Source organism: Branchiostoma belcheri, unplaced genomic scaffold (genome assembly GCF_001625305.1).
Source record: "Branchiostoma belcheri isolate BF01 breed outbred unplaced genomic scaffold, Haploidv18h27 scaffold21, whole genome shotgun sequence".
Classification (NCBI taxonomy): domain Eukaryota; kingdom Metazoa; phylum Chordata; class Leptocardii; order Amphioxiformes; family Branchiostomatidae; genus Branchiostoma; species Branchiostoma belcheri.
Genome location: NW_017803602.1, coordinates 365,486 through 390,427, shown reverse-complemented (window position 1 = coordinate 390,427; position 24,942 = coordinate 365,486). Strand labels below are relative to the sequence as shown.

General features: G+C 40.7%; 2 protein-coding genes across 6 annotated transcripts; one reads left to right on the top strand and one right to left on the bottom strand.

The window, feature by feature from the left end:
* Window positions 1-434: 434 nt before the first annotated feature.
* On the top strand, window positions 435-8,064 carry LOC109469834 (syntaxin-12-like). Of its 4 annotated transcripts, none has more exons than XM_019768560.1 (10): window positions 435-640; window positions 1,910-1,984; window positions 2,626-2,695; window positions 3,050-3,149; window positions 3,281-3,445; window positions 3,720-3,775; window positions 3,971-4,067; window positions 4,374-4,446; window positions 4,726-4,808; window positions 5,765-8,064. In XM_019768560.1, the coding sequence occupies exons 1-10, from the start codon at window positions 580-582 to the stop codon at window positions 5,855-5,857; spliced, it is 873 nt and encodes a 290-aa protein (XP_019624119.1). In that variant the 5' UTR covers window positions 435-579; the 3' UTR covers window positions 5,858-8,064. The 4 variants fall into 4 exon arrangements, with proteins under 4 accessions (XP_019624119.1, XP_019624120.1, XP_019624118.1 ...); XM_019768561.1 differs by lacking the exon at window positions 5,765-8,064 and adding an exon at window positions 5,313-5,427 and having other exon boundaries at window positions 3,281-3,421; XM_019768559.1 differs by lacking the exon at window positions 5,765-8,064 and adding an exon at window positions 5,313-5,427.
* A 1,171-nt stretch (window positions 8,065-9,235) lies between these two features.
* On the bottom strand, window positions 9,236-23,393 carry LOC109469833 (stathmin domain-containing protein 1-like). 2 transcript variants are annotated; one of them, XM_019768558.1, is made up of 6 exons: window positions 23,216-23,393; window positions 22,482-22,655; window positions 22,142-22,328; window positions 21,557-21,630; window positions 11,687-11,970; window positions 9,236-11,021 (listed from the first exon to the last, which is right to left on the bottom strand). In XM_019768558.1, the coding sequence occupies exons 1-6, from the start codon at window positions 23,376-23,378 to the stop codon at window positions 10,737-10,739; spliced, it is 1,167 nt and encodes a 388-aa protein (XP_019624117.1). In that variant the 5' UTR covers window positions 23,379-23,393; the 3' UTR covers window positions 9,236-10,736. The 2 variants fall into 2 exon arrangements, with proteins under 2 accessions (XP_019624117.1, XP_019624116.1); XM_019768557.1 differs by lacking the exons at window positions 21,557-21,630; window positions 22,142-22,328; window positions 22,482-22,655; window positions 23,216-23,393 and adding an exon at window positions 13,271-13,952 and having other exon boundaries at window positions 9,249-11,021.
* Window positions 23,394-24,942: the final 1,549 nt, after the last annotated feature.

The window sequence follows — 24,942 nt, the reverse complement described above, 5'->3', positions numbered from 1 at the left end:
AGGACAGGAAGAGGAAATGTCAGTATAATTTCATTTCTCCTTCTGTCGGGGCGCTCAAAAACAGGTAGTCGAAGTGGTAAGAATTTCTATCAAGCAAAGTTGTCACTTAGACTAAACCATTCTCATGATTATGGTAAGTTGTACCCGGTAGTCAAAAGATTATTGTTTCGTCTGTTATGGAACATCACAAAGGCTGCATACGAAATTATTGAAGATGATTATATAATATAAATCAAATTATTATCTCATGTTATAATGCATACACGCACATATACGTCTTATGTTTACTAACAGTCATGAGATGGGGAACAATAGATGATAAACTGGATATTGTATGGTAGTAAGGAGGTTGTACAATCATGTATGAAGAGTGAGTGAATATGTTTTTTTATGTTGGTTGGAATCTGACAATTACACTGTCACTCTTTCATATTCATAACATTTTATGTATCAAATTTCAGGACCAAAGATAGCTCTCAGAGAGACATCTATCAGCTTATTTGGGATATTGAAACAAGCACAGTGTCCATAAATTAAGGTTGCTGACGTTTGGAGACCACTTTCTGTGCAGAAATCAACATGTCGTTCAGTCAGTACTCAGATGACCCCGGCCGGGCATCATACCATGCCGGAGCCTCTGGTGAGTATACCACATGGGAGAGGGAGTAGGTCACAAATGTTAATTCAGAAAGGTATATATAAGTACATGTACAGCTGAATGATTATTCAAAAGTGCATTATGTAGAGTTGCTTGTACTTGTTGTAGTTTACATCGCTTCACTAGAATACCTATGATTTTCAACCATCAGTATATGGTGACATTCAGAAAAAAGACGGTTTCAAGGCAGGACACAACTCTTCTCACTGTGTACTGATGTACAAGACTACATTTACTGGATTTTCATGTAGCTGTAGTCGGCAATTTGCACCAATGCATCTTCATTCTTCATTTTCCCATCTTTGTTCTTTCCTGATGATACTACTTTACTAGTACTTTCCTCTAACCTTGATTTATTTATTAACACAGCACATTCCCTGTGTGTTCATTAGAAGAGATTTATCCTGGTTTTCTTCCTTTCCCTTCTGTAGCTGTCCAGCTGTTAGGAAATGGCATCGGTGGGTAGGACCCTAGTTCCAGCATGTTTAAACTTATGCAGTCTGTGATGTGATGTTCTAGTTCAATTTTGGAGTTGCCCCTCTCCATGCATCACCTGTACATGTGTGTGTTGGAAATGTGTTTACTACACTGTTTGTAGTGGTGCATGTAGTGATACTCACAGCATTGCTGATGTGGGAATGTTTTGTCTGTGACTTACCCAGGGAGCAGTGTGCAATACTGGGTGCATATGGACATATGCACTCAGCATAACTGCTACATTTACATAGTTGATGTTGCTATGCTTCAAACCCAACCCTGCCATTTCCTACTAGCTTATTATTATGCTCTTGTACATACATGTACCTCATATGTTGCTTGTACATTTGTATATCACCAGTGTAAGTGTGCTGTACAGTCTATTGTATTTCATGATCATTGTGGCTGATATTGTTCCTTATGTGTTTGTCAAACCTATTATGGACAACACAAGTAGTGGTGATCACTTTTGCACCTTAATGGAGTTTTGTGATGTCAGCAATGTTCGAGTAGAAAATATTGGTACTAGTATATTCGGATAGAACTGAACACAACTCCTGGCTTGTTTACTCTCCAAGCAGAGGTGAGAGGGAGAGAACGCAGGATATTCCGACATGGCTAGCTAAGGGAGGCACATTTCCCTCTCTGTGCCTCCCTTAGCTAGCCATGTCGGAATAGCCTATGTAGCTACGTTCTCTCCCTCTCACCTCTGCTTGGAGAGCAGGCTTGTTGTGGAATTTGGTTAAAACATCACAAAATGTGTTTGTCCTGCAGGAAGAGACAGTTCCAGCGAGTTCACCAGACTCACGCAATGTGTCAGTTCCAATGTTCAGAAGATTACCAGCAATGGTAGGTTATGAACATCTGTAGTGCTGCTGATTATACAGTATAGGTATCAGTGAGTATACTTACACAAAATGGGAGACTGAGCCAGTAATGCCTAATGGTATATACGTAGTATTATCAGGGCTCGAAATACTGGGTGCATGTGCACCCGAACTTGGAGTTGTGCACCTAATTTTTTTTTCTGTGGGTGCACTGGTGCACCCAAATATTTTTGTAGGAATTTTTAACATTAGAAATGTATAATACTAATTAATAGTGGATATTCTTGGTCTTTAAGTATCAGAAAAATAATAAGATCTTTGTTGTAGTATTTGTTTAAAATTTTGAAGTTAGCTCTCATTTTAGATTTAAGCTCAGAATGGAAGCAGTAAGACCTGCAATTAGATTTTGTTTCATATGGTGCACCCCAAAAAAAATGTGTGCACCAAATTTTTTAGGTTGGGTGCACCAGTGCACCTACTCCCAAAAATTAATTTTGAGCCCTCATCATACTACAAATGTAGCAGTTTATCATACACTCTTCATATACTAAAATACTAGAACTAAGAATTTTCTAAATCTGTAGTTCCTTTGAGAAGTAACATTTTGTTTAAGTTCTTGTGGTTCTGATAAAGTAACAAATTATATGTATTTGCCATATCTAGTGTCCCAGGTCCAACGCATGGTCAACCAGCTTGGTACAGCACAGGACACACATGAGCTACGAGACAAACTGTGAGTGGAGAATCATGTACTACTACTTTACAGAATCAATGTTTTGTATGTGGAAGCCACTGGTAAGGGACTGACGTGCCATGTTATGTCTCTTGTGGAAAAACACTGGTGTAGTAATCTATCCGATATATAGTTTGCTTAACAAGGGCAGATTGATTGTAATTAATACAAAGTCAACCTCATTAACACTTAGATACAACCATAGATTAATGCACCAGGTTTGAACTGGTCTACAGTCATGCAGATGTAGTCATTAACACTACTAGTGTCAATGGTCCACAGCAGACTAGGCTGACGTGTGAAATATTAGACACCCGTTCCTACTGATCAAGGTACCTGTCCTGTTGTCCTCAGCCACCAGATGCAGCACTACACGAACCAGCTCGCCAAGGACACAAACAAGTACCTGAAGGACTTGAGCAACTTGCCGAACCCTTCATCACAGTCAGAACAGGTAGCACCTTCTTTGGGTTTTCTTTCTACCTGACACATGTCCTTGTTCTTCCAAGTAACTTCTGACTATTAAGCCCTAAGGCTGCAGTCTTTCATTAAGATGTCTTGTATTCTATTTTGCTCAATCCACAGAGGCAGAGAAAAATGCAGCGTGAGCGCCTGACCAACGACTTTTCCACAGCGCTCAACAACTTTCAGACTGTACAACGTCGTGCTGCGGAGAAGGAGAGAGAATGTGTGTCGCGAGCTCGCGCTAACTCTGGGTTACCCCCAGTAAGTAATGCAAGCACATCCCCTGTAAGTTTGGCTTTTGTTTTGTTTTGTTTTTATTTTGTTTTTACACTATTAGGGGATCCCATCACTTTAGCAGTTAAAATTTACCAGTGTGCTGATTAATTTTTTTTTTCCATTTTGTATACATTGATGTATCCGTTTTGTGCAATATAATAATAATATTCTTTTACTTTTTTACCATCACATGCATATGCATCCAAAATGATGATCATTGTAATTGCAAGAAATGTTAAGCAACTGCAGTTGTTGAATTTTTGATACGTAATACCTGTTGCAGAATCCCTTTGATGATGATATAAGGACGGGTGACGGACAACTTATTGCAATTGACGGGTGAGTCCAGTTGAAAAGTAGTCATACATGTATGTCATAAACTAAATATTCACATTTGTACTTTGCATCAACGTCTTAATTTTCAAATTGGACAAAGGTCTTATACTTATAATGGCAGAAGTGACATACTCAGTAACAGAAGAGTAGGCTAGCTCTCCACTTTCCTAAAGTTGTTCCCTCTGTCATCACCTGTAGAGACCAGGGCGGCTCCAGCATGACAGCACAGATGATGGAGGAGGAGAGTAACCTGGAGATGATCCGGGAAAGAGAGACAGCCATCAGGCAGCTGGAGGTAAGACCAGGCTCCGCACCAAGTACTACATAGGCAGCCTCACTAGATAGCTTGCAGTTAGATGTGCCAAGGCCAGGTGTGACAGGTTGTTCAATATTATATAATATAATATAAGAAGCAGCTGTGAGAAGCTTTTGTGTTAAACCGTAATATTGGCTATACAGACAAATGACAGATACAGATACAATAGTGTCCATGATTTCATAACTTGTCATATGATTACATGATGTGATAGTTGAACACTTTTCTTGTGATCGGAATAAAAATGTATACTGCAGACTCACTGTACATTTTTATGTTCCCTAGGCTGACATCATGGATGTGAACAGTATCTTCAAAGACTTGGCCACAATGGTCCATGAACAGGGAGAGATGATAGGTGAGAACATCTGCACTCCAATCTAAAGGACTTTTCACCTTAGTCCCCATGAACAAAGAGAAATTACATACCACACACAGTTTTAAATAGAACTTTTGACTGTAGGAAAATATATTTCCTAGACTAGGTAAAACTATTCTGTCTCCATGCCTTATCAACTGTACGTGTGGCATTTATCTGCTTACAAGAATAACAAACATGTGCAGACACCTTTATGTACCATTTATATCACTAGAATGAGAGTGCCCATGTGTAAGGACTTTGTTTCACCTCTTACAGACTCCATAGAAGCTAATGTGGAAAGTGCTGCCATCCATGTGGAGTCAGGAAACCAGCAGCTGCGACAAGCCTCTGACTACCAGGTATGGCAATGTCATTGTTTTTCTTCTAGATCTATATGTCAAACTTATGTTCTTGTTACCTACATGTATAGACAGTGCACTTCCCATCCTGGCCTTACTGAAGATGTCTTCCCCACACTAACAACACAACAAATAAAACTTCTTTACAATTGAATTAAAGTCATGATATTTTTGTTTTATGAAATGTATTATGTCTATGTCTTCTAATCTAAACTATCTTTAGCTATTTCAGATTAAGTCAATGATCTGTGTTTATGCCTTGTTAGTACAAACAAATCAATGAAGAAATTATTCAATTATCTTTGAAATCCACTTGCTCTGATAGAAAGCACTGCTGGTAGATGTTGCTGAAAACCTAATGAACTGTCATCTCCAAATATGCACAATGATTCCAATCAATATCTGTAACTGATTCACAGAAAAAGAACACCTGTCTAGTCTCCTGAACAAGACTCCTTCATCCAGTCAGAATCTGAACCTACAAAAAAATCTTTGTCTTCCCAGAAAAAGTCACGCCGCAAGATGTGCATCCTACTAATTGTGCTGTTGATAGTGGGGGCTGTTGTAGCCCTAATTCTCTACTTCACACTGAAGAAGTAAAACAACAACTCAAACCAAGGTGCTGTTCTAGAAAGGAGTGCAATGGAACTTAAAGAACCTAAAAATCTCAATCTTGCAATGTGCAGAAAAAAGGCTGTTTTTTTTTACTTCTACTTGTTTCCTGTTTGGTGTTACATTGCTGTAGAGTTGGCAAGGCTGTAGTAACTTACATGTACCATAGAAAGTTATAGATAGAATTTAGAATGATTTGTTCTTTGCTTTAGCCAAGGGCTTTCACTGAGATTAGGTGACCATGTACATGTACATTATTGGTACAATTGATATTGTATCATGCTGTGAACAGACTCACAATGATGAGGTATATCCTGACAGTTTATTTTCAATTGTCATTACAGAAAAAGTCCCGGCGGAAGCTGTGTATCATACTGATTGTGGGCCTCATAGCCTTGGGGATCATTGGCCTTATTATCTATCTATCTGTACGTTAATGTTGGAATGTATGTGTTCCAAGACAAGCAACACAAGACCTACATCCCTCTCTATCTAATGCAGCATACAAGTGGTGGGGAAAAAGGACAAAAAAGTTGAACTGAAATTCAAATGTGTCTATAATGGTAGTTTTCTACCTTGTTTTACTTTGTTCTCTGAAATTGACAATGTAAATCTCTGTAAAAGTCTCTTGGCAGAAATATCCGTACAGTTTAGTCTTTTGAGCTATTTCTAGGACATTCCTTCAAGTAATTTTCCAATGATGTTTATAGTAGTAAAGCCATTTCTGATAGTACAAGCCATCTCCTTCAATATAACATATACATACATGTATACCTTCTATTCGAAAATCATTGCTGTGTAGGAGAGAAAGCTCTGTCTGTAGATGTCAAGTATTATCCATGTCACGGTGCATGGAAAAATGAATTGCTCTTAAAAGTGATTAACATAGAAGACTTATAAAGTGAAGGGCACTGTACATAGGAAAATGTAGGTTATCAAAAAGTTTAAGAAATGAGAACCTTGTTGCCAAGTACTGAGCAAGATAAGATGTAGCTGTGTGTTGTTGTACAGAATTCTATATTTCTCTTTTTTCAAAAGGACAAATATTTGTATAGCAGCATTGTAGCAACTCTGTAGTTATAGAATGTGCATCTTTTGCAGAAATATTAAAGATAGGCAGAAATAGACACTGTCAAACATATTCATTGAATGGCAAGAATACAAACTTGCTTTTTACTTCTTCATTTTGGTCTATGCCATTGCAAGAAATGGAGAAAAAAGTGTTGAAAAAAAGTATGAAAGTTCTAATTGTCATTCAAGATGGCCAGGAATGTGGGTCTTGTGTGGGTCATGCAACAACTTAAGAATTTCCACTGATACTCTGTAAATACTAACTCCAGTGGTGAGTTAATTTATGCACTGTCAAATTGTAGAAGCATTTGTATTTCAGAATGTGTAGTTCTGACATGTAACCTTGCAAAGAAGGAATGTAAAACAGACCAGGATTAAAGATACATTGGAAGACATTTACTATATGTATTCATCAAAAACAATTGTTAGCATTGCATTCATATTTACAAAGTCTTCTCATAATCATATGCTGATGTAGCATTTTGTGCTGTACTTCATAGCATACCAAATTGAAAGCAAAATATCTTGCAGTATCTTTAGTCAGAGTACTAATTGTCAACACTCACAACTTTCTGCATGCCGTATTTAAGAAAGCACACACTTTCAACATCACTAAAAGAATTTTCCATGTGTACATAATTGGTGTATTATATAGTCATATGTATCTGGGCATAAATAATAATTTAATGATGTTGGAAATCACCAACATTGGAATTATTGTTACAATCAATCTGCAAGTTTGCCCTGTTTACAAGTGTATGCTTCTGGATATATATTTCATTGAGGCTGGAGTCTGTTATTGAAAAAAATTCTGGAACAGTTGTACATGTTTTTCTGTAATTGTGTATGCTGCAATGTGCTACAAGGCAGCAGTGTCACATTATTTTGGGTAAAGGGAACTTCACACAATGCAAGATTTTCACAGGAGTTCTAATGCTTTAACATTGTATGGTTCTCTGAATATGTTGAAAACAAACATCACTGTTCTTTGCAAGTGAATGTTGAATATTTTTGGGATTAATTGCTTGCATCAGCACAGGTGGTAAAATTACCTTTTTGCTGTTTTATTCTACCAGTATGTCAGACTGCCATAGCAATCAATAGCCTCCACATTTCCCTGGATTAATATGCATTGGTCTGGTAAATTTATTTTGATCCACTTTTTTATTTGAACTGAATTGTGAGGATTTTAGTTGGAGGATTTAGTTTGTTATTCTTTCCCTTTTTGACGGAAAAGAAATTTGATCTTTGATAAAAAAAAGCTATTGACACATTATATATCACACAATGATATTCATGCTGGTTCAAGTAAAATAAGACTACAAAGGTCTCACGTAACATTAAAAAATTAATGAATTCAAGAAGGTTACAATGTACTTTCATGGTGATGATATCTGTTGTACTTGAATGGTTAGTATGGTTACATAAGTCAACGTCTTTCTTCCAGATACCTAAATGAGTCAGCCTCAGAAAACATAAGATCAACAAGACAGAATGAATGAAAGCTTGTCTTGAGAGACCTAACTGTATATACACAAATGTATTACTAAGAGTCCCATTAAACCATGATCTTAGATTGCCCTTCACGTCTTGGCATAGCAGATGACATCGAAGGCAGAATCCAGCTGGCCAACCTTGCAATGAAGAGCATGTGGCACATGTGGGGAGCAAAGGCTGTCTCTCTGGAGCTGAAGCTAAAGCTGTTCCACGTGTATGTTCTTCCTGTCCTACTGTATAATGCCGGAACTTGGGGTTTAACGGAACAGGTAGCTAGCAAGATAGACAGATGGCATCGCAAGCAGCTACGACGCTTAGCCGGCTATTACTACCCCTGGCCAACTACATCTCTAACAGCAAACTCTATAAGAAGTGTAAGGCTTCACCGCTGCACAACGAAGTACATCGACGTAGGTGGACACTCTTTGGACATATATTACGCATGCCTCTTGATTCACCTGCTCAAAAGGCACTTAACATCGCCTTTAGTAAGAAACTCACACCTAGGAGAGGTAGGCCCCGTGGAGGCCTTCTCGACTGCCTGGTCGATGATGTGAAGCTGTACTTCCATCAGAATGTCCAGACGGCGCCCTACATGCTGAAATGGCTGCGGGAACAGGCAGCAGACAAGGCACGATGGAACGGAACTTTTAAGACTATCGATGTCACACACTGATTTGGTGTGCCAATGACAGTTTGATACCAGTTTATAGAACTGTATTCATTTGCCACCAAGAACAGTATATTATTATTATTATTATTAGATTGCCCTTGGCTAGATTCCACCAGGCCTTCCTATGGGAGTATGGACCGTAGAATTAGCCAAAAGAGGGGAAAAATATTTGTGAAATTTCTTGCACATAAAGCTCTCCTTGCCTAAGATACTGTCACCAAACAAGACACTGCCCCTGCTTACACCAGGTTATTACTATGATTGCTCCTGAGAGACAATGTATCCATGGCTGCTCATGAAATATTGATGTCAGGGACCTCTGTCTCCTAGCAACCCTGGCGGGAGGTTTGTAGACATGACATGTGTCAAAGGCAATTAGAAAGAATTTTCTGTCTATAGTGCAGTGATGTTGAATTACACACCATGCACCACTACTCTTCATGCAGAGGTTTGGGTTTTGGCTTATTTTTGGTGTGTTTGTAGGCTTTTTTTATTGAGCTTTCTTTTTTGCACCAGCACATAAAAATAAGATAATAGTGCAAAAAGAAATCCTGAGAAAAAAAAAAACACACCAAAAATAAGCCAAAACCCAAACCTCTGCTTGAAGAGTACCCACCACCATTACTCTGGCAGTGTCAACCTCCTTTTTATCGTAAAAAAAAAGAGGCTCTACTGGCACCCAGTATTTTAGCTAGCCCTTTGTAAATTGGCTAATAAAAGATAGCCATCAATGAGGACAAACTTTAGCAGGAAATTATTGGTACAAAATTGGTGGATACATTTTCTTTGCTTTTGAAAAAAAAAAGGTTCAGAATAACTAGGCCCTGGGAAACGTCTTGTGTATAAAGTGGTCTTAACCCACAAGTTATTAAGGTTGATTGTCTCCATATCGACCTGTGTGTGTTGTGAATCTATAATGAGCCATACACACTCCAGTGGTGGTGGGAGCCATGAATGGCCTTAATTGGAGCACCATGGTAACAGCAGGGCAGCAGTGTAAACAAGCCATGCACCCTGATATTAGCTGCTCTGTGATCAGCCATTTGTGATCTTTCCAACAATTATACAAGTGTGCAGGCAGGATATTTGTGCCTAAAAGAAACATTCTGTAATGGAAGCAAAGTCAAATCTGTACCAATCTGGTGTTTTCATCCCATCCATATAGGATATTCACAATAAATACAGGACATTTCATATGACCTCTGACAAGATTTGATGCATCCAGGCCATATAGAATGTTACTTGAAATGTTTTATGTACATTTTTAAGACTGCCGACATCTTTGACTATTTAGATGATGTTTGTCCGAAATACAGTAACCACATTGAAGAACCCATTTCCTGGACTACTTGTTTTCAACACATACTTTGCACCATGAAGAAGAGACGATCATTCATTTCATATCAGCTTTTTATTGTGTAGTGAATCTCAAACATTAAAGTGCTGAAAAAATTTTGGACAACATGTCCAGATTTTCATAATGAAATAGTATTCACGTTTCACTGGTGTCATTTCAACACTAGTACAAAATGCAAAATATACATAAATCTATCTACATGGCACTGTTTGCAACACACAAGTCTTTAATGCAGCAATCATGTAGCCAATAGTATCTTAATATATACATCATGTTACCTGCACACATAAACACACACATATTTTCACCTTCATATTAATGTTAATATTCAGTTTTGTAGACCTCTATGCATTCGACTGATTCTCATTTGGCATGTAAATGGTACATCACTGCACATCAAAAATGCTCATGTTCACTGCATTTTGAATATTCCAAGCACCCTTGTATGTTTATATTGGCAAATTTAATATAAACCCTTTGTATTTTGAGGTCAATGTGATTTGTCATTTTAGACACTGTTTAAGTGGCTTATATTATTTAAAGTGGCTCAATGTACTTGCCACTGGGCAAATATACAATGCAGATGAAGCACTCAAACCACACTGTAGAGAAACGTTCACACTCCTGAGGCAACTTGCACAGATCTTGAGGTAGGTGTCTTGAACAGAGTGTAGTGTGTGCTGATGAGCAGTAGTTTTTGCACATGGCACGGAGTCTCTTAGCTAGTGGCAGTAATGTCCTCTTTAATCTCCATGTCCTGTGGAGGGTTTTCTAGTGCCTTCAACTTGGCCTCTCGTACTTTCTTGGCATGCTCTTCCTTCTGTCGTAGCCTGTCCCGCAGGGCCTTGAGATGGGCTTCTCTTTTTTTCTCAGCTTCATTTACTTTTTCTTCCACCTTCTCAGCCAGTTCTTTCTGGTGTTCAGCGAAGGCTGCCATGGGATCCTGTGTGGTCTCCTTTATTCTGGTCTGGATGGCCTTCTCCCTGACTTCCTGCTCTTTTCTCTGTGAACATAAGGACAAGGAAAATTTAGATCAGTTTGCAGGTAAATCCATCGTCAACTAACAGACGTTCTCTTTGCTTGTATTGATAAAGAAGCCTTTTTCAGAATAAAGGACAAAAGACACCATTAATGCTGGATCAGATAATTGTCATGTCTTTGATGTGTAGATAGGCGCCAACAAATTGTCTTCATCATTCTATTGTCACTCAGTATAATACTGATGGTTGTGTCACCCTGTCTGGCAAGGTGCTTTGATGACTAGTGTTTTTCTTTGACAAAAAGTGCTCAGTGCAAAAACCATGATGTTGATGAATACACACCACATTCATTGAAATGGCGTTTATGTACACAAAACCTATGTTTGGTAACGGTAACCAAGTCTTTCATGGCAGTTAATTATGTCTGCACTGGAATTTACCAGTCCACCTCCTCCCTAAAAGCACTGTTTGCCCCAGGTAACTCCTGACGTCAGACATCCTTTGTTCACTGCCAGTTCATGGCAGCACAAAGTTTTCTCAGTCCAAATACACTGATCACCTTTATCCTTGAGCTATTTTAGTAGTGTCCATGAGGTATTGTGCTCTGGACTAAAATAAATTAATCAAAGTAGAGGCCTCCGCAGTTTTTCTTTTTCAACCCTTCACTAAATTATGTTTCAAGTCTCACCTGTCTTCTCTCCTCTGCTTTCCTCATCTTTTCTTCCAACTCTTCCTTGGTGAGCTTCTTCTTCTTCCTTCTTCTCTCCAGTTTAGCCAGCCGTGGTGGAGGCAGCTGGTTGACTGGTGGTAACTTGTTGGCTGGTCCCAGCTGGACCTCGAAAGCCAGTGATCGACCACCGCCGCTGGTTTTAGGCCGCACCAGACCTTCTTGTTGTAGCTGCCGCAGGATGTCTTCTGACCTCTGCTTTCCACTGCGTGTTCTGCTAATGGCTTGTCCGGTCAACTCAAAATCTGCAGAAAACAGGAAGAGTCAGGAAGGTTAATGATGTGAAAAATTCAAGTGTAATATCATAATGTCTGTATTCTGTTAAAACCCTCCTACTTCAGTTTTTGGGGATAAGCCAACCAGCCTAACATTAGTAATGAGTTTGTACACCTTTGTACTTTAAGCCAACAATGTCTAGATCTAATTGAGTAGAGTGATTTTAGGCAAACAGGATGCATGGTAGTGATTTGACGCATGTGAAAAGCGGCCAGAAGCTAACATCCACATTCTCCTTGACAGAAGTTACAAAGGTCACATGTTGCCATGAAACTGCAATAACAAATGTTCTCTGTTCAGAGGCCTGTTTTTATGATGATTTATTCCTCCTTTAGATTTGTCTTCTTTTGAGGAGGATTTTTTTCACATCCTTGACATTTGCATTCTTGTCACAAGTTTTGATTGGATTTCAAAAGTAAGTCCGGGCTGTTTACTTTTGTATCTATTACTTAGAGACCACAAACCTCCGCAAACAATGAGCAGGGCGACAGGATAAAGGTAGATTCCCAGTCCCAGAGCCAAAAGGTTTCATCCAAATCCGTGATCCCATGTCCCACGCACTGTTGTGACAAAACCACCCCCCGTAGCAACGTGTAAAGCTTTGGAGCACAACCGGCTAAACACTAAACAACCGGACAATGAGCCACTCCCCCACACAGCGGGGGTGGGAAGTACTCAGGTAAAGAAAACCTAAACATGAGTACGTACGTCCAAATCTTAAAAGGTGTTGGGCATTGGGTGGAGACGAGATATGAGGTGTGAAAATCTAATCAAGGCTGAGGTCTGATTAAATTTTGAGGTCATCAGTGCCATTGTAAAGAAGATAATTGGTAACGAAAGACGACTTGTGTTAAGTAACCGAACCGGTGTTCTTTTCACCAGTCACCTGAGAAGGGCGTCTTTTCATGCAGGTCTTTTGGGTTCGCTTGGCTTGGCTTGACCAGAACTTGCAAAAATTAGAGTGCGATGTAAGGAAGCCATACATTAGGTGGTTATGTCGATAAAACGCGCCTGAACAGGTCCGTATCTAGGCATCCACTGTTTTGGAAGCAATTTCCTGGTCTAACGAGTCTTCGACGTCATTCGTCAACTCCGGGAAAGATATGCAGGTGTGATGAACTTAACTTAGCATCGGAAACAAGTGCAAAAGATTGTAAATGATTTGCATGCACATGGTAATTCAAAGCGCCTTGATGTTGCTTAATTAACGTGCATGTTCACACATTTGTGCGAAGACTGGGAGATGTGTATTGAATACACACAACTTACCTGGAGTTTTGGGTCGTCTCTCTGTCTCTACTTGTTGCACAGCACTTGGGTTAGAACTTTCCGTAATGACATGAGCGTAGTCATCTCCCAGCCCGCTGTCACCGGATTTGTTGGACGCCTTGGATGTTGCAGAGGACACAAGTCTATTTTCTCTGTCTGACTCTGAGCTGGAGTCGAGACTTCCGATGGATGAGGTCGACCCTGATAGTCTTTTCACCCGGCTCGACTTTCCGGCCGAACCTTTTCTGCTCTTCCGACTCTTGGAGGATCCTTCTCTGACGTCTTTGGCGTTCGTCTTCGTTCCTGTTGAATCCCAGGCTTGACTGGCCGGTACGACTTGGGTGGCTTTGGAGCTCCCACAACCCATACTTGGTGAACTCTGTGATCGAGTTGTGTAGATTGGTAGTCAGGAAATGGGAATTAGCCTGAAGGGTGGTTGTCGATTTGGCAAGTGTATCTCCTCAGCTGCGTAGCTATGTCGCTGGCCGCTTGCCTCTTTCCCTCAGTAACTCTGGAGATTGACCGGAATCGTCGTGGGAATGGCAGCACACCTCCAGATCCAAAGCTAGCGTCACTGTCAGCCTTTTCTCGCCACCTAACTCAGCACGTACAAGCTTCCCTGACTGCCCACTTGAAAGGGGATCCCAGGTTTTGTTCTGGCGGCATTGCTTACCATAGCAACCGGCCTCGACCAATCAGAGGCAGACAACCTGTTGATACGTCGCCATGGCAGAACGCCAAATTGAGCGCATCAAACCGACAATAAAATATTTGAGCATATAAGCAGTCCTATAACATTGAGTAAACTATTTATATGCATGCAAAAATATACTGCAATACATATCCCATTGTAATATGGTACATTTTGTATTAAATTGGGTCGCGACCAGAGTTAAACCGTCCTTATATTTTAGGACTCATTGTCGAGCGGTCAATTGTAAACAAAATGTTCGATAGGTTACGACGGATTACGAACGCTCCCGAGGATTGACGTCAGAAGCCGATGTTTTGTCAACGCCGTCCTGGTCTCCCCGAGCACATCCGATGTTTCCCGACTGTTTGCTTATTTTGGTTACCTGTTACTAAGTACACCGAAAGGTCAGTGGGCCGCTGGTAGGAGCTGACAGTCGGCTGTGGGTACGGCGGGGAAACCAGATCGAGATGGATGGATGGCCATGGATGTGATATGGTCTAACAAAGCTTGTCTGAGTTTGAATGCCCATCTGGTTAGCTTGCTCTCTAAAAACACAAGAGGTGGAGGGGTGGGGAATATAGTACGTTTAGACAATATGGCGTTTCCCCCAAGAATATGTCTGTCGATTTTATTCTCCGCTTACAATAAATATCTATTGAATCCTTGGACTCAGATTACTCAGATCTGTTGCTTCTTTCGCATAAAAGAGTTGGGGTGACAATTAACTGTTAGTCACTGTTTTCATTTGGAGACAATGATTATTCATATAACGTTAGTTGACTGATGGCTCATCCCATTAACACAATTAGTCTCCACCAGACTTCTTTTTCGGGCTAAATGAATCGTAAAAAAATTAGCTTCTCTTGCCAATTGATACCCTTTTTAGGCCGATTTCTACGATTCATTCAGCCCGCAAAAGAAGTCTGGTGGACTCAGGTGGAGACTATAACACAACGAAGTCTCCATTAGATCAGCAACATTGCAGAGCTCCCGGTTTGATATCTCATGTTCTGGACATGCTGGGGATAATTCTTAATTTTTGAGCGAGAACTCAGTGCTGTGGAGGTGTCCGCTTTGTACAACAGTGAACGATGAAGCACAGAGATATATCACAAGGTGCATTTTTACAGGTGTAAATCGTAAAACCTAGCCGACCGTTGTCAAGGTCAATGAGCAAACCGCCGTTATTCTACCGCAAAAGAGGAATTAGACTTTTTTTATCAATGTCGTTTAATAACCTATGGAAACGAACCATATTATGGCATGTGTCATGCAAGGGATGAAGAGGATAAGTAATAAGCACGACCAAGTAAAAACGAACCATATGCCAGACGGTACCCGGAGGCTCACGCATGCGCATTTCGTGCTGGTTATGTGCTGACCCATGGATACCTATCGGCAGGTGAGTTTAATGTCTGTGAAGAAACTTGACTCGTATCTTTTTTTAACCCTCCCACTGCCGCGTGTGTGCCTATCAAAGATTCCCCCTTCTCCCTAAATGTTCACGGTTCCCGCTTTTGGTAACAGACTACCGCCATTAACGTTATACGTTAACGCCAATTCTTTGTCTCTCTCTCTCTGTTTCTCTATGCCAGTCAGTCTCGACTTTCATGTTTATAGTTATACTATATACGAACCTGTGTCAAATGCGGCAAAGTATGCCGCTCCAGAATTGGACTCTATAGCCACAGCCGGCGGTGTCTGAAGAATGACCACGGCGCATACTCCATCGTCTCCCGAGACGGAAGCTTAAGGATGCCAACATATACGAACCGGTATAGAGGCGTGGACTGTAAGATAGTTGAGGCCTGCTAGCTGCCTGTGGTTTTGCTGACAAAAAAAGTTCGTCCTGTCTGTATGGGGGCTGTTAGGCCACACCGAGTTAATTTTATGGATGACATCCGCTGAAGACTCCAAAACTAGTGCGCGCGGGCGAATAAAAAAAATTCCGGCCAAAAATAAAAATGCTACGAAACCATAGGAATACAAAGCTGATATGTGAATTTGCGGCAGTACATAGCGACGTACATGACAAGCCGGCACATACTGGCTTTTTGCGGAATTTATGAGTCGGCACTGTACGTATGTACTGAGTTCTCGAGTCGTGGAGCTTAGGCAGCCTGGGTGCCGCCCTCCAGCGTTATAATTACCACCACCACCCCAATATGGGCCCGTATTGTCGCTAACTACCATGGACTATCCAGGCCTAGAGCCAGGCCAGAGCCTCGGAGGACGTGATCTGAATGACACCAGAAGCTGGGTGTGTCAAATAAAGTTTGTTTAGCACAAGTTGCGTGAGACCGGACTGTAGTGTTGGAAGCTAAAACATATGCATATGCATTCTCTGTGGTAGCCGCACCCGAATAAGACACAGTGATGGCGTACAGGTCTAGCATTACATTAGACTTTAGTGTTGAATTGTTTCTTTGTTTGAACCATTTTTGGCGACGTCTCAGGGAGGAGCCTAATGGTACAGTATTGTGTGCAGTTTGCAAGAATTCTAGGAATGGCACAGGCATTTTATCCACAGGAATGGAATGTCCACAGGCATGTCTCTGACCCACATCTATGCCCACATTCCTGGAAACCCTTGGGAAGACCTCTCTGCCCCGGATGGCCCTACTTTCTGTGACCCCGGGGCTCGTTCACTATACACTCAGGGGAGGAGTGCACTGTATCTGTCTAGACTTAACAGGTACCAATAAGTCTTCCTCAAAATCATGAAATGATGGCAGTGCGCATGCCATGCAAACAATAACCCTAACAGCAACCACCGTCGCCATGGCAACGTATGTTTTCATTGCCAGCCTTGTTATCCATTTGTAGGGGCTGGGATCCCTATACCCTTTACACGCTTTTTTTGTTGACATGGTTTCGTCTGAAAACAATCGTACATTCTTGTGCTATACATACATACATCCATAAACACATACATACGTACTTAAAAAGGTATGCAAACAATAGAGGTCTCAATTTGTCTTTCTCATTGTTCGTTTTAATTATATGGCATATTTTGTTATTGACTGTAACATTTATTACTATTTTTATTATTCATATGTATAACGGTCTTTTTAGTTTCGCCTCAAGATTCGGTTTGTCTTGAAGTGTTTTTGGCGACGCCTCAGGGGCGGAGCCGTTGGTATAGTACTGCGATTGAGTTGAAAATATTCTAAGAATTCCGCCAATGCATTCCCTAGGGAATTGCTTTTTCGCTATACCTATGACTTATTCTCCAAGCAGAGGTTGGAGGGGAAGATCGTTACCCCCGCTAACGATCATCCCCACCAACCTCTGCTTGGAGAGTAGTCGGGCCAGCCTTTACACATAGGCTTGTGGCATGAGACATGCAGTAGTCTGTACAGTGTTTCTACGATATTTATTTTATTTATTTATTTCAGCTTCATTACAAAGTATGTAATTGGACAGGGGGAACAGGTCTAGCCTTTGTCTTAACTATGTGATGATAGTGATGTTTTGTGTAAGGGATTTTATTCATTTGTGTGGGTGTTTGCGTCAGTATTGCTTTTTTTTTATTCTTGAATTTTTTTTGCTTTCACGGTGCTGCTAGCCTGGGTGCCATCCGAATTTGCCCGTAGCCGTTACAAATTCGGATGGCACCCAGACTACGATGCTGCTGCATTCAATGCTTATTTTTCTTGCGTGAAAAACTTGCATGCACACCCCGATCCTTCCACAACTTGGCGTCGTGAATTCCTGCTATAGTCTGCATCTCAGGATGGACTTGGCGAAGTTTACCTGTGGTCAGCAAGAGAAAACAGAACATAAATGAATCTATGCCAACCTTTCCCTAGCTTTGCTCTTAAATTAACAAGATTTAGGGTCATGTTTTTAGAAGTAAATGTAAATATGCAAAGCATGTGAGTCAATACATTTTACAGAATGCAATGATGCGCACATCAAACCAAACAAAGGTTGAAAGTCATATGTATGTTCATTCATCAAGAACGATGTTACAGTACAATAACACATGAACTACATGTTCCCCAGATCAACAGAAACGGCAAATATATTGTTTATTTGCCGAAACTGTTAGAAACAGTCAAGCAGAGCTAGAAGCGCTTGGTATCTCCAATGTAAACCTGAGTGAGTTGCATCGTTTTAAAGTTGTACATAGAGGGTAACATTGAGGAGCCTCTAAGAATAAAGTGCAGTTTAGCATTATCTGACATATTATAAGGTTGACAAGATGACCAAGTAAATCTGCAAGATTGCCAAAAAGTTCCGATCTCTCATTATTGTATAATGGACAATGTAGCATGAAGTGCATGACAGATTCGCAACGACACCCGCATCTACAAGAGGCACTGGTAGAGAGTCCTCGGGTAAACAGACTGTGATTGAGAGCACAGGTGCCGATGCGGAGCCGAACAAGAGGGGCGCAGGTGTACCGCGGGCCACAATTGTAATAAGGGGGACAAAGGGGGCGTACTAATCTAATAAGGTGTTTCCGGAACAAGGATATAATTTGTTTGGTCTCTAGGATCTTCACTTTAATCACTTTTGCAACCACTCCAAAAGAATAAGAACCTAAAATGTTGGAAGGAATTCTAGAGTAGTCTACCAGTTTACACGGCGGCCACGACGCACATATTTACCACTCGAAAGGCCACGACACACCTGCCGACCGAGGTTATATTAGTCTTTACCAGGCTGGAAAAATTATAGCGCCAAATAGAGCGAGTTGGGCCAAATAGAGATATATGTGTGGCAAACTAGACACTACCAAAATGTTCTTGTTTTTCCTTGTGCAAAGAAAATTTTTCTGTCAGCAAGAATGTTATTCTTTCAACAAGAATCTCCGTTTCAATAAAATTCAAGAAACCCACGTTGTTCTTCTTCTAAGAATTTTTTCCTACAGCTAATTAACCAATATTTTAGGAGTATCATTCTTGTGGCAAGCATTTCGGGTTCTTACACGAAGAATCTTTTAGCTTTTGTAGTATCAGTTTCTTGAAACTCTTCCCTTAATAGCATTTCTTGTACCTAGACTACGGTTCTCATACCAAGATTGAAGCAGAACATTAAAAAGGCTTCTTGAAGCTAGAATAATATTCTCGCAATACGATTAAGTTTCTTGCAGCAGGATAAGTTTTAATGGGTTTTCCAATGCATGTTGCATGGCAGGAAAACCCTTTCTTTCCTCAAGAAAATAATTCTTATACCAAGATTAAAGTTACTTGCAGCAGCAATCCCCTCTAGCGAAACAACTCAACTGGCATGTAATCTTTTTATTTGGCCAAATTCTACTCTTTACGGCCGCTTCCCGAAGCCTGGTAGAGGCTTAGAATGCGCCAGAATGAGCCATGTGATAGCCTTTCAGCAGATGCTCTTTTATGTCCACTTCAATCAGATGGTCGAATATTACACTATTTTAATTCCCTCGGGTGATATGCACAACTATACACAGGCCATATATACGTCAAAGGGGTCATGAAGAACTGTGACAGGGCCTGTAACACTTCGTATATATATATACACGTACAATGGGTGGTTTATGATACATGCATTAGTTAGCCTGAGATACCGGTTTTACATGTAGTTACAAACTCTTCTTTGGCAATTTAACGTAGACATATCAAGTTCAAAACACTGCCTTTTTACAGAGCAATTCTTTATTGGCGGAACGTTTCTACGCACTACCGACTTGTGGAAACTTTTTGGTGAATATTCACCCACAGAAATTCCGTGAGTTACTCTCACCGAGAAACACCGACCTTTCCAGTAATGGGGCCGTGCCTTGCACGACCTCCAGACCATTGAGTGGTTCAAAAATGGGTGTTGTGAACGTGTCGTCAATAAAATGAAATCAAGGTAATTTTTACCATTTTACACGGCGTAACGCGCTCTGATTGGCCAAGATGACGTGGCTGCACAAACACATATTATCAAGTCCGTGAAAAATCTTCATCCAGGATACGTGAAAGCTCGTCCGCTAGCTCTCATAACTATACAATGTGATAGTGGTAATTGCCGGGAATTTAGTATTTATCATACTTCGTTGCCATAGTTCAGTAAAGGTGAAGATCACTAAACACAATTTATTTAAACCCGGTCCTAATTTGCATAATTCATGAGGAAATGGAAAAATATCTCTCAAGTTAAGAGTATATTTGTTAGTAAATCCTCGTGAGAAACTTATGACTGGCTCACGTACTAAAACAAGCATCTGCCATCAACTTGACACCGCGAGGTATAGACGTTAAAAAGGATGTGCATCATGCTTTTGAGAACTTGATCAAATACCGGAAGAAATATCCGAATAGGACTTTGCCTTTCATACAGAGGCCTAAATTTGGGCAGAATCTCAAGTCCGAAGTGATGCGTTTCTGTGACACCACTAAACTATGTAGCAAGACCAAGTGGAGTCCAAGTACAGGGCTGTTTGGTAAGGATTGTATTTTAAATGAACCAGAGTGGGTGATATCAATTTTATTCTTTTTTTTTATTTTGAAAAAATCATCGTTCAATGCGATCGACTCAATGCGATCTACTTTAAAATCCATTGCTTATTTTATGTTGATGCTATCAAGAACTGTCGATTAAGATATGGACGGTTGGTATATCCTTCCCGAAGTTGTATGTATTTACCTTACTGTTTAGCCGCTTTGCCCTTTTTTGGATGTGGTATTGCTCCAATCCCGGACGTGCACGTGGTATTTTGCAGGTGTCGTGATGATGATGCACCTCTGCGACTGGGTCCATGTCTACGAGTTTGTTCCGTCCAGCAGAGACAACACAACGCACGTCTACTACTTCGACGAGAACTTCGAACGACCGAGGGACGACTTACACTCCTACAACCAAGAGCGAACTTACGTCAAAACGTTGTCACTAACTCCCGATAAAGATATAGAAGATACCGGCGTTGTGCTGTTAGAAGGACTTTCTCGGGTTAGTTGCGGTTGATTCTATAACGTCTTGATTATTTACTACCGCTAGAGCTGTATAAATGCTTATTGGAGACCATATTTTGCATGCATTTGTTGATTACAGTAGGAAGTCAATCATGAAAACACAGAAGTAAATTCGATGTGTTTATTGTATACATGTATACATGCCCAGCATCGCCTACTTTGTAAAAATAACGCTGTATACATATATATATATAGAAAAACCTCTCTTCCGACGCAACTATTATGATAAGGAAACTGTACACGTGCGGGATATTATCCATATATATATTTATATATTTATATGTACTCGAACTTGAAAGTATTCGCGCTATAGCAGTCATGTCTAAATCACTTTGAAATGATTTATTTTTCAAACACCTTTTGTATGATTGTGGGTGTACAAAGCACTTCATCTTACTTTGTACGTAACAAACGGCTGCGAACAGTATGATATAGCCTGTGCATGCATATTGATAATTATGGCAAATGCCGAGAGGACAGTGACTGTTCGATAGTCATCAGACTGAACACGACAGTAATCTAAATATACTACAAAATATATAGAAACGCAAAGTCTTTCCACGAAATTTTAAAAACACTACTGTGGATGAAACATATTTTCTGTCAGAAATGTCAGAATCTAGCGCAGCCGCTGAAAGGTTCCCAGAACGGCCTTACACTGCGGACACGAGTGTCTGACGTCCTTCACAGACTTCACACAGCACGGCACAAAACACAGGGCCAGCCAGAACCTGACAACAGGGAAGAGAAGATACATGATGGGTTTTGCCAACACGTTCATTCTATACGTGTTTTGTCACTTAGTTATTTTGCCGTGCGGCACACCGCTATATAATATTAATCATATTACGTTCTCAGGTCATATAGCTATATAGTTACTGCACTAACCCGTTTTTGCTGTGATACTTTTTGAGCTAGTTTTTTTTCATAATATTTTCCGCCGGACGTCGTAGTGCACTGGATATCAGACAAATCCTGACTGCCTATCACAATTTGCAATTGAAGCAATGATTTCATGGCGATATTAGCGTTCGACCAATAAGAGAGTGGCTTTAAAAGAATGTTTCTATCATTACAGTCCTACGTTTGACGAAGGTGGGCGGGGCTATAAGTACATGATTCGCTGGGCCTTGTAATATTGTACCGCGATTCTCCGATAACGTGGGATCCTGTTCTCTCTCCAGGTTCAGTGTAATAACCAATATAAGAGCACAGTAACAAGCAAAACGTACGAGAACTTACCCGAACACACAGAGAAACAGAACAGAGACCCAGAAGAGTTGTCCCTTGACGTACTCCGTCTTGGTCAGGACCTGCTGGTGACAGCTGGGACACTCCATACCCACCGGGTACTTACTGAGGACAGGTGCCGGCGGCAGGTAGCACACGGGCTGGGGGCCAGCCACAATCACGGTGGTGTGCTGCGGATCTGATAAAAACGGAACGGGACTGCCTCGTTGTTAACATGTTCTATTTAATAGGGAGAAAATAATACACAATCTCTCAGTCTATCTTGTCTAACTTACTGCGTTTTCACGCGGTGCATAAAGAAAGACGAAGAAATATATACCTGATGACTGACCTACTGGCTGCTGTGTAACTCCACCATAGTACTGATAGGTGTTCCCGGTGCTGGGATAGTTAGGTGGCTGCTGACTGGAAGGTGCTGCTCCCTGATCATCAGAGTATGGAGGGGGAGGAACGTGCCCATTGCCCTCCGCCTGGTCCAGTAGTCCTGCCTTTTCTGTAGCCATACCTGTGTTAAAAATACTTCTTCCCTTACCAGACGTTTAGCCATTTTTTCCCTAAAATCATACCAAACTCTGTTTCGTTTTGTTTAACCGGTCCGTGAAAGATCTGACCAAGCCGGCCTGAGAATAAGTATTATCGCTACATATCCGGCCCTATGAGAGAAAAGCTAAAGGCAAATATCAAAAGGAATGTTTGTACATAGCATTACACCAGGGAGTGTGTGTCACGTCGGTTTGATCGAGCGAACCAGAAATTTCAGTTCTGTAGATTTCGGATGAGAAAAGCAAAAAATTGGACATAGGCATAGCTTACCTGCCACTCGGAATTTACTTTTCTACCTGTTCTGCCAGAATTCACTTTTGACTTCTACGCCTGCTAATTTACCTGGATATTTTGTTGCTCACCGATGACCTATGTCAAGACAGTCCTTTTAGTCTAGCGAGGTGAACTACGCAAATGTTTACATGGTTGACAATCCAGCTTTCAAGTGGACAGAAGTCCACAAAAGATTATACTAGTAGCTAGTTACGCTCACCAATATACTAGTTTATCACTTATACGTACACTCTACTATTACGGACTTCTCTTGTTGGTTTCCTCCCACCCGTGATGTGACTCTATGGTACGGACCAGCATACACACACCTTCCAGGCTTCCAACAGGTTAGTCTGTCAGTCTGACATTGGTCATGTGACATATCACATGCTGACTCGCGACTCTTGGTCATGCCTAAATTTAGAAACAAGCAAATTAAGCATTGTGACTTACTTTAGGTAGGACCACGGTTAAGTCTAAATCTGTGCTACGTACCCACATTCCCCAAATCATGAACATCTGTTGTTCCTCTCTTGAGAGCTTTCCTGTCCGAAAGATTTTACCAAGAATGCCCCTGTAGCTCCAAAACAAGCAACTAGGGGGCCCAAACTTACACCACTTTTTCCTGACTTGAAAACATAAAAAGCAAACTGACACTTAAATATCGCAACCGTAGTATGTTCAGGACAAAAGATACAAAAACCAGACGTTCTGCTGCAGTTCCAAGGACAGCCACTAGGAGGACCTTGACCTTCATCCAACCTCCCAAGACCTGCATGCATACCAAGTATCATCAAATCCATTCATGTTGACCACCAATTTGTCAGAAACACAGACACAAACACACACAGACAAAAAAAATTGCCTCTATTTTTCATTTCCTAAAGCAAGTTTTTTTGGCCTTGCCATATACATGTTAAACCTCCTAGTATTGAAGATGAAAATAGACTGATAATGACAATGTCATGTACAAATTAACATAGAATATTTTATGGTATGCACTTTTTGCATTTACACAAGCCCACATTTTCACATTGAGTAGTACTAGTTCTACCTACTATTCTCAAAATGCTGTATGGTGGCAAGTATCATGCATGACATGGGCAAAACCATGTCTGGTTCTTCCAATAGACAGTTACAATGACAGATAAGGTTAATGTATACTGAACAGTCTATGTAATACATAAATGTAGCCATATCCATTAATAATGAAATGTTAGACTATATTTTTGTTATGATCATACTGAATTGTCTGAACTTACACACATGGCACCAATATGAATGTTATTTGCATGTCATTACAGTAAGCTTTTGCAAAATAAGTGCAGAACAGAGTAGAAGTTTTAATGACTTGCACAAATTGTATCTTAAAGTTTGAACATGGTTCTTTTTCAATCTCCTTAAACAAATGTCTCTTGGATTAAAGCACGTCATCAATGATATATAACAAAACTAAATTATTTCCCTGTTCAGAGCTGTTCCTCTCTTTATTTAATACAATGTATGTCACCTGAGTAATTTTTCATATCCAAACAAGATGGATGGATCATTACACAATGGCACATCAGTTTGAGTTGCTTCCCAACTTGTGATCAGAGCTGACTTGGCCTGGTGCCACCACGGTTGGTTCAGACTAGGTTTCCCTGACTGACTTACGAGTCCTAGCCTCCACCAGGCCTTTCGAAAGGGTTAATGATAGTAGAATTCAGCTGAAATAGGTCAGGAGAATTGACCACGACAAGGGAAACATTTTCCCTGCTAGAAAATGTTAAGGCCAAACTCCCCTGGCAAATTATTTTCCCTATTTGGCTGAATTTTACTACCGGTAATTTTCGTCCCCCGTTGTTAGTGTGGTGGAGACTAGGCTTACCCTGGATGGTGGGGAGTGGACTGAAGCAAACCTAACTGTCAAACCTGTACAAGTGACCATCTCTATACATAAGGACCGCCTGGAATCTGACCACTTTTTGGTGGTG

Bases quoted from the DNA above. Each gene is read 5' to 3' on its own strand.
- LOC109469834 (XM_019768559.1), top strand. From the start codon at position 580: ATGTCGTTCAGTCAGTACTCAGATGACCCCGGCCGGGCATCATACCAT. The intron at 3,150-3,280 runs GTAGCACCTTCT...CTCAATCCACAG, and splicing joins CTTCATCACAGTCAGAACAG to AGGCAGAGAAAAATGCAGCG. The intron at 4,068-4,373 runs GTAAGACCAGGC...TATGTTCCCTAG, and splicing joins CAGCCATCAGGCAGCTGGAG to GCTGACATCATGGATGTGAA.
- LOC109469833 (XM_019768558.1), bottom strand. From the start codon at position 23,378: ATGACCAAGAGTCGCGAGTCAGCATGTGATATGTCACATGACCAATGT. The intron at 22,656-23,215 runs GTACGTATAAGT...TTTTTAACACAG, and splicing joins GAAGTCCGTAATAGTAGAGT to GTATGGCTACAGAAAAGGCA. The intron at 11,022-11,686 runs GTGAGACTTGAA...TTATGTTCACAG, and splicing joins AAGCAGAGGAGAGAAGACAG to AGAAAAGAGCAGGAAGTCAG.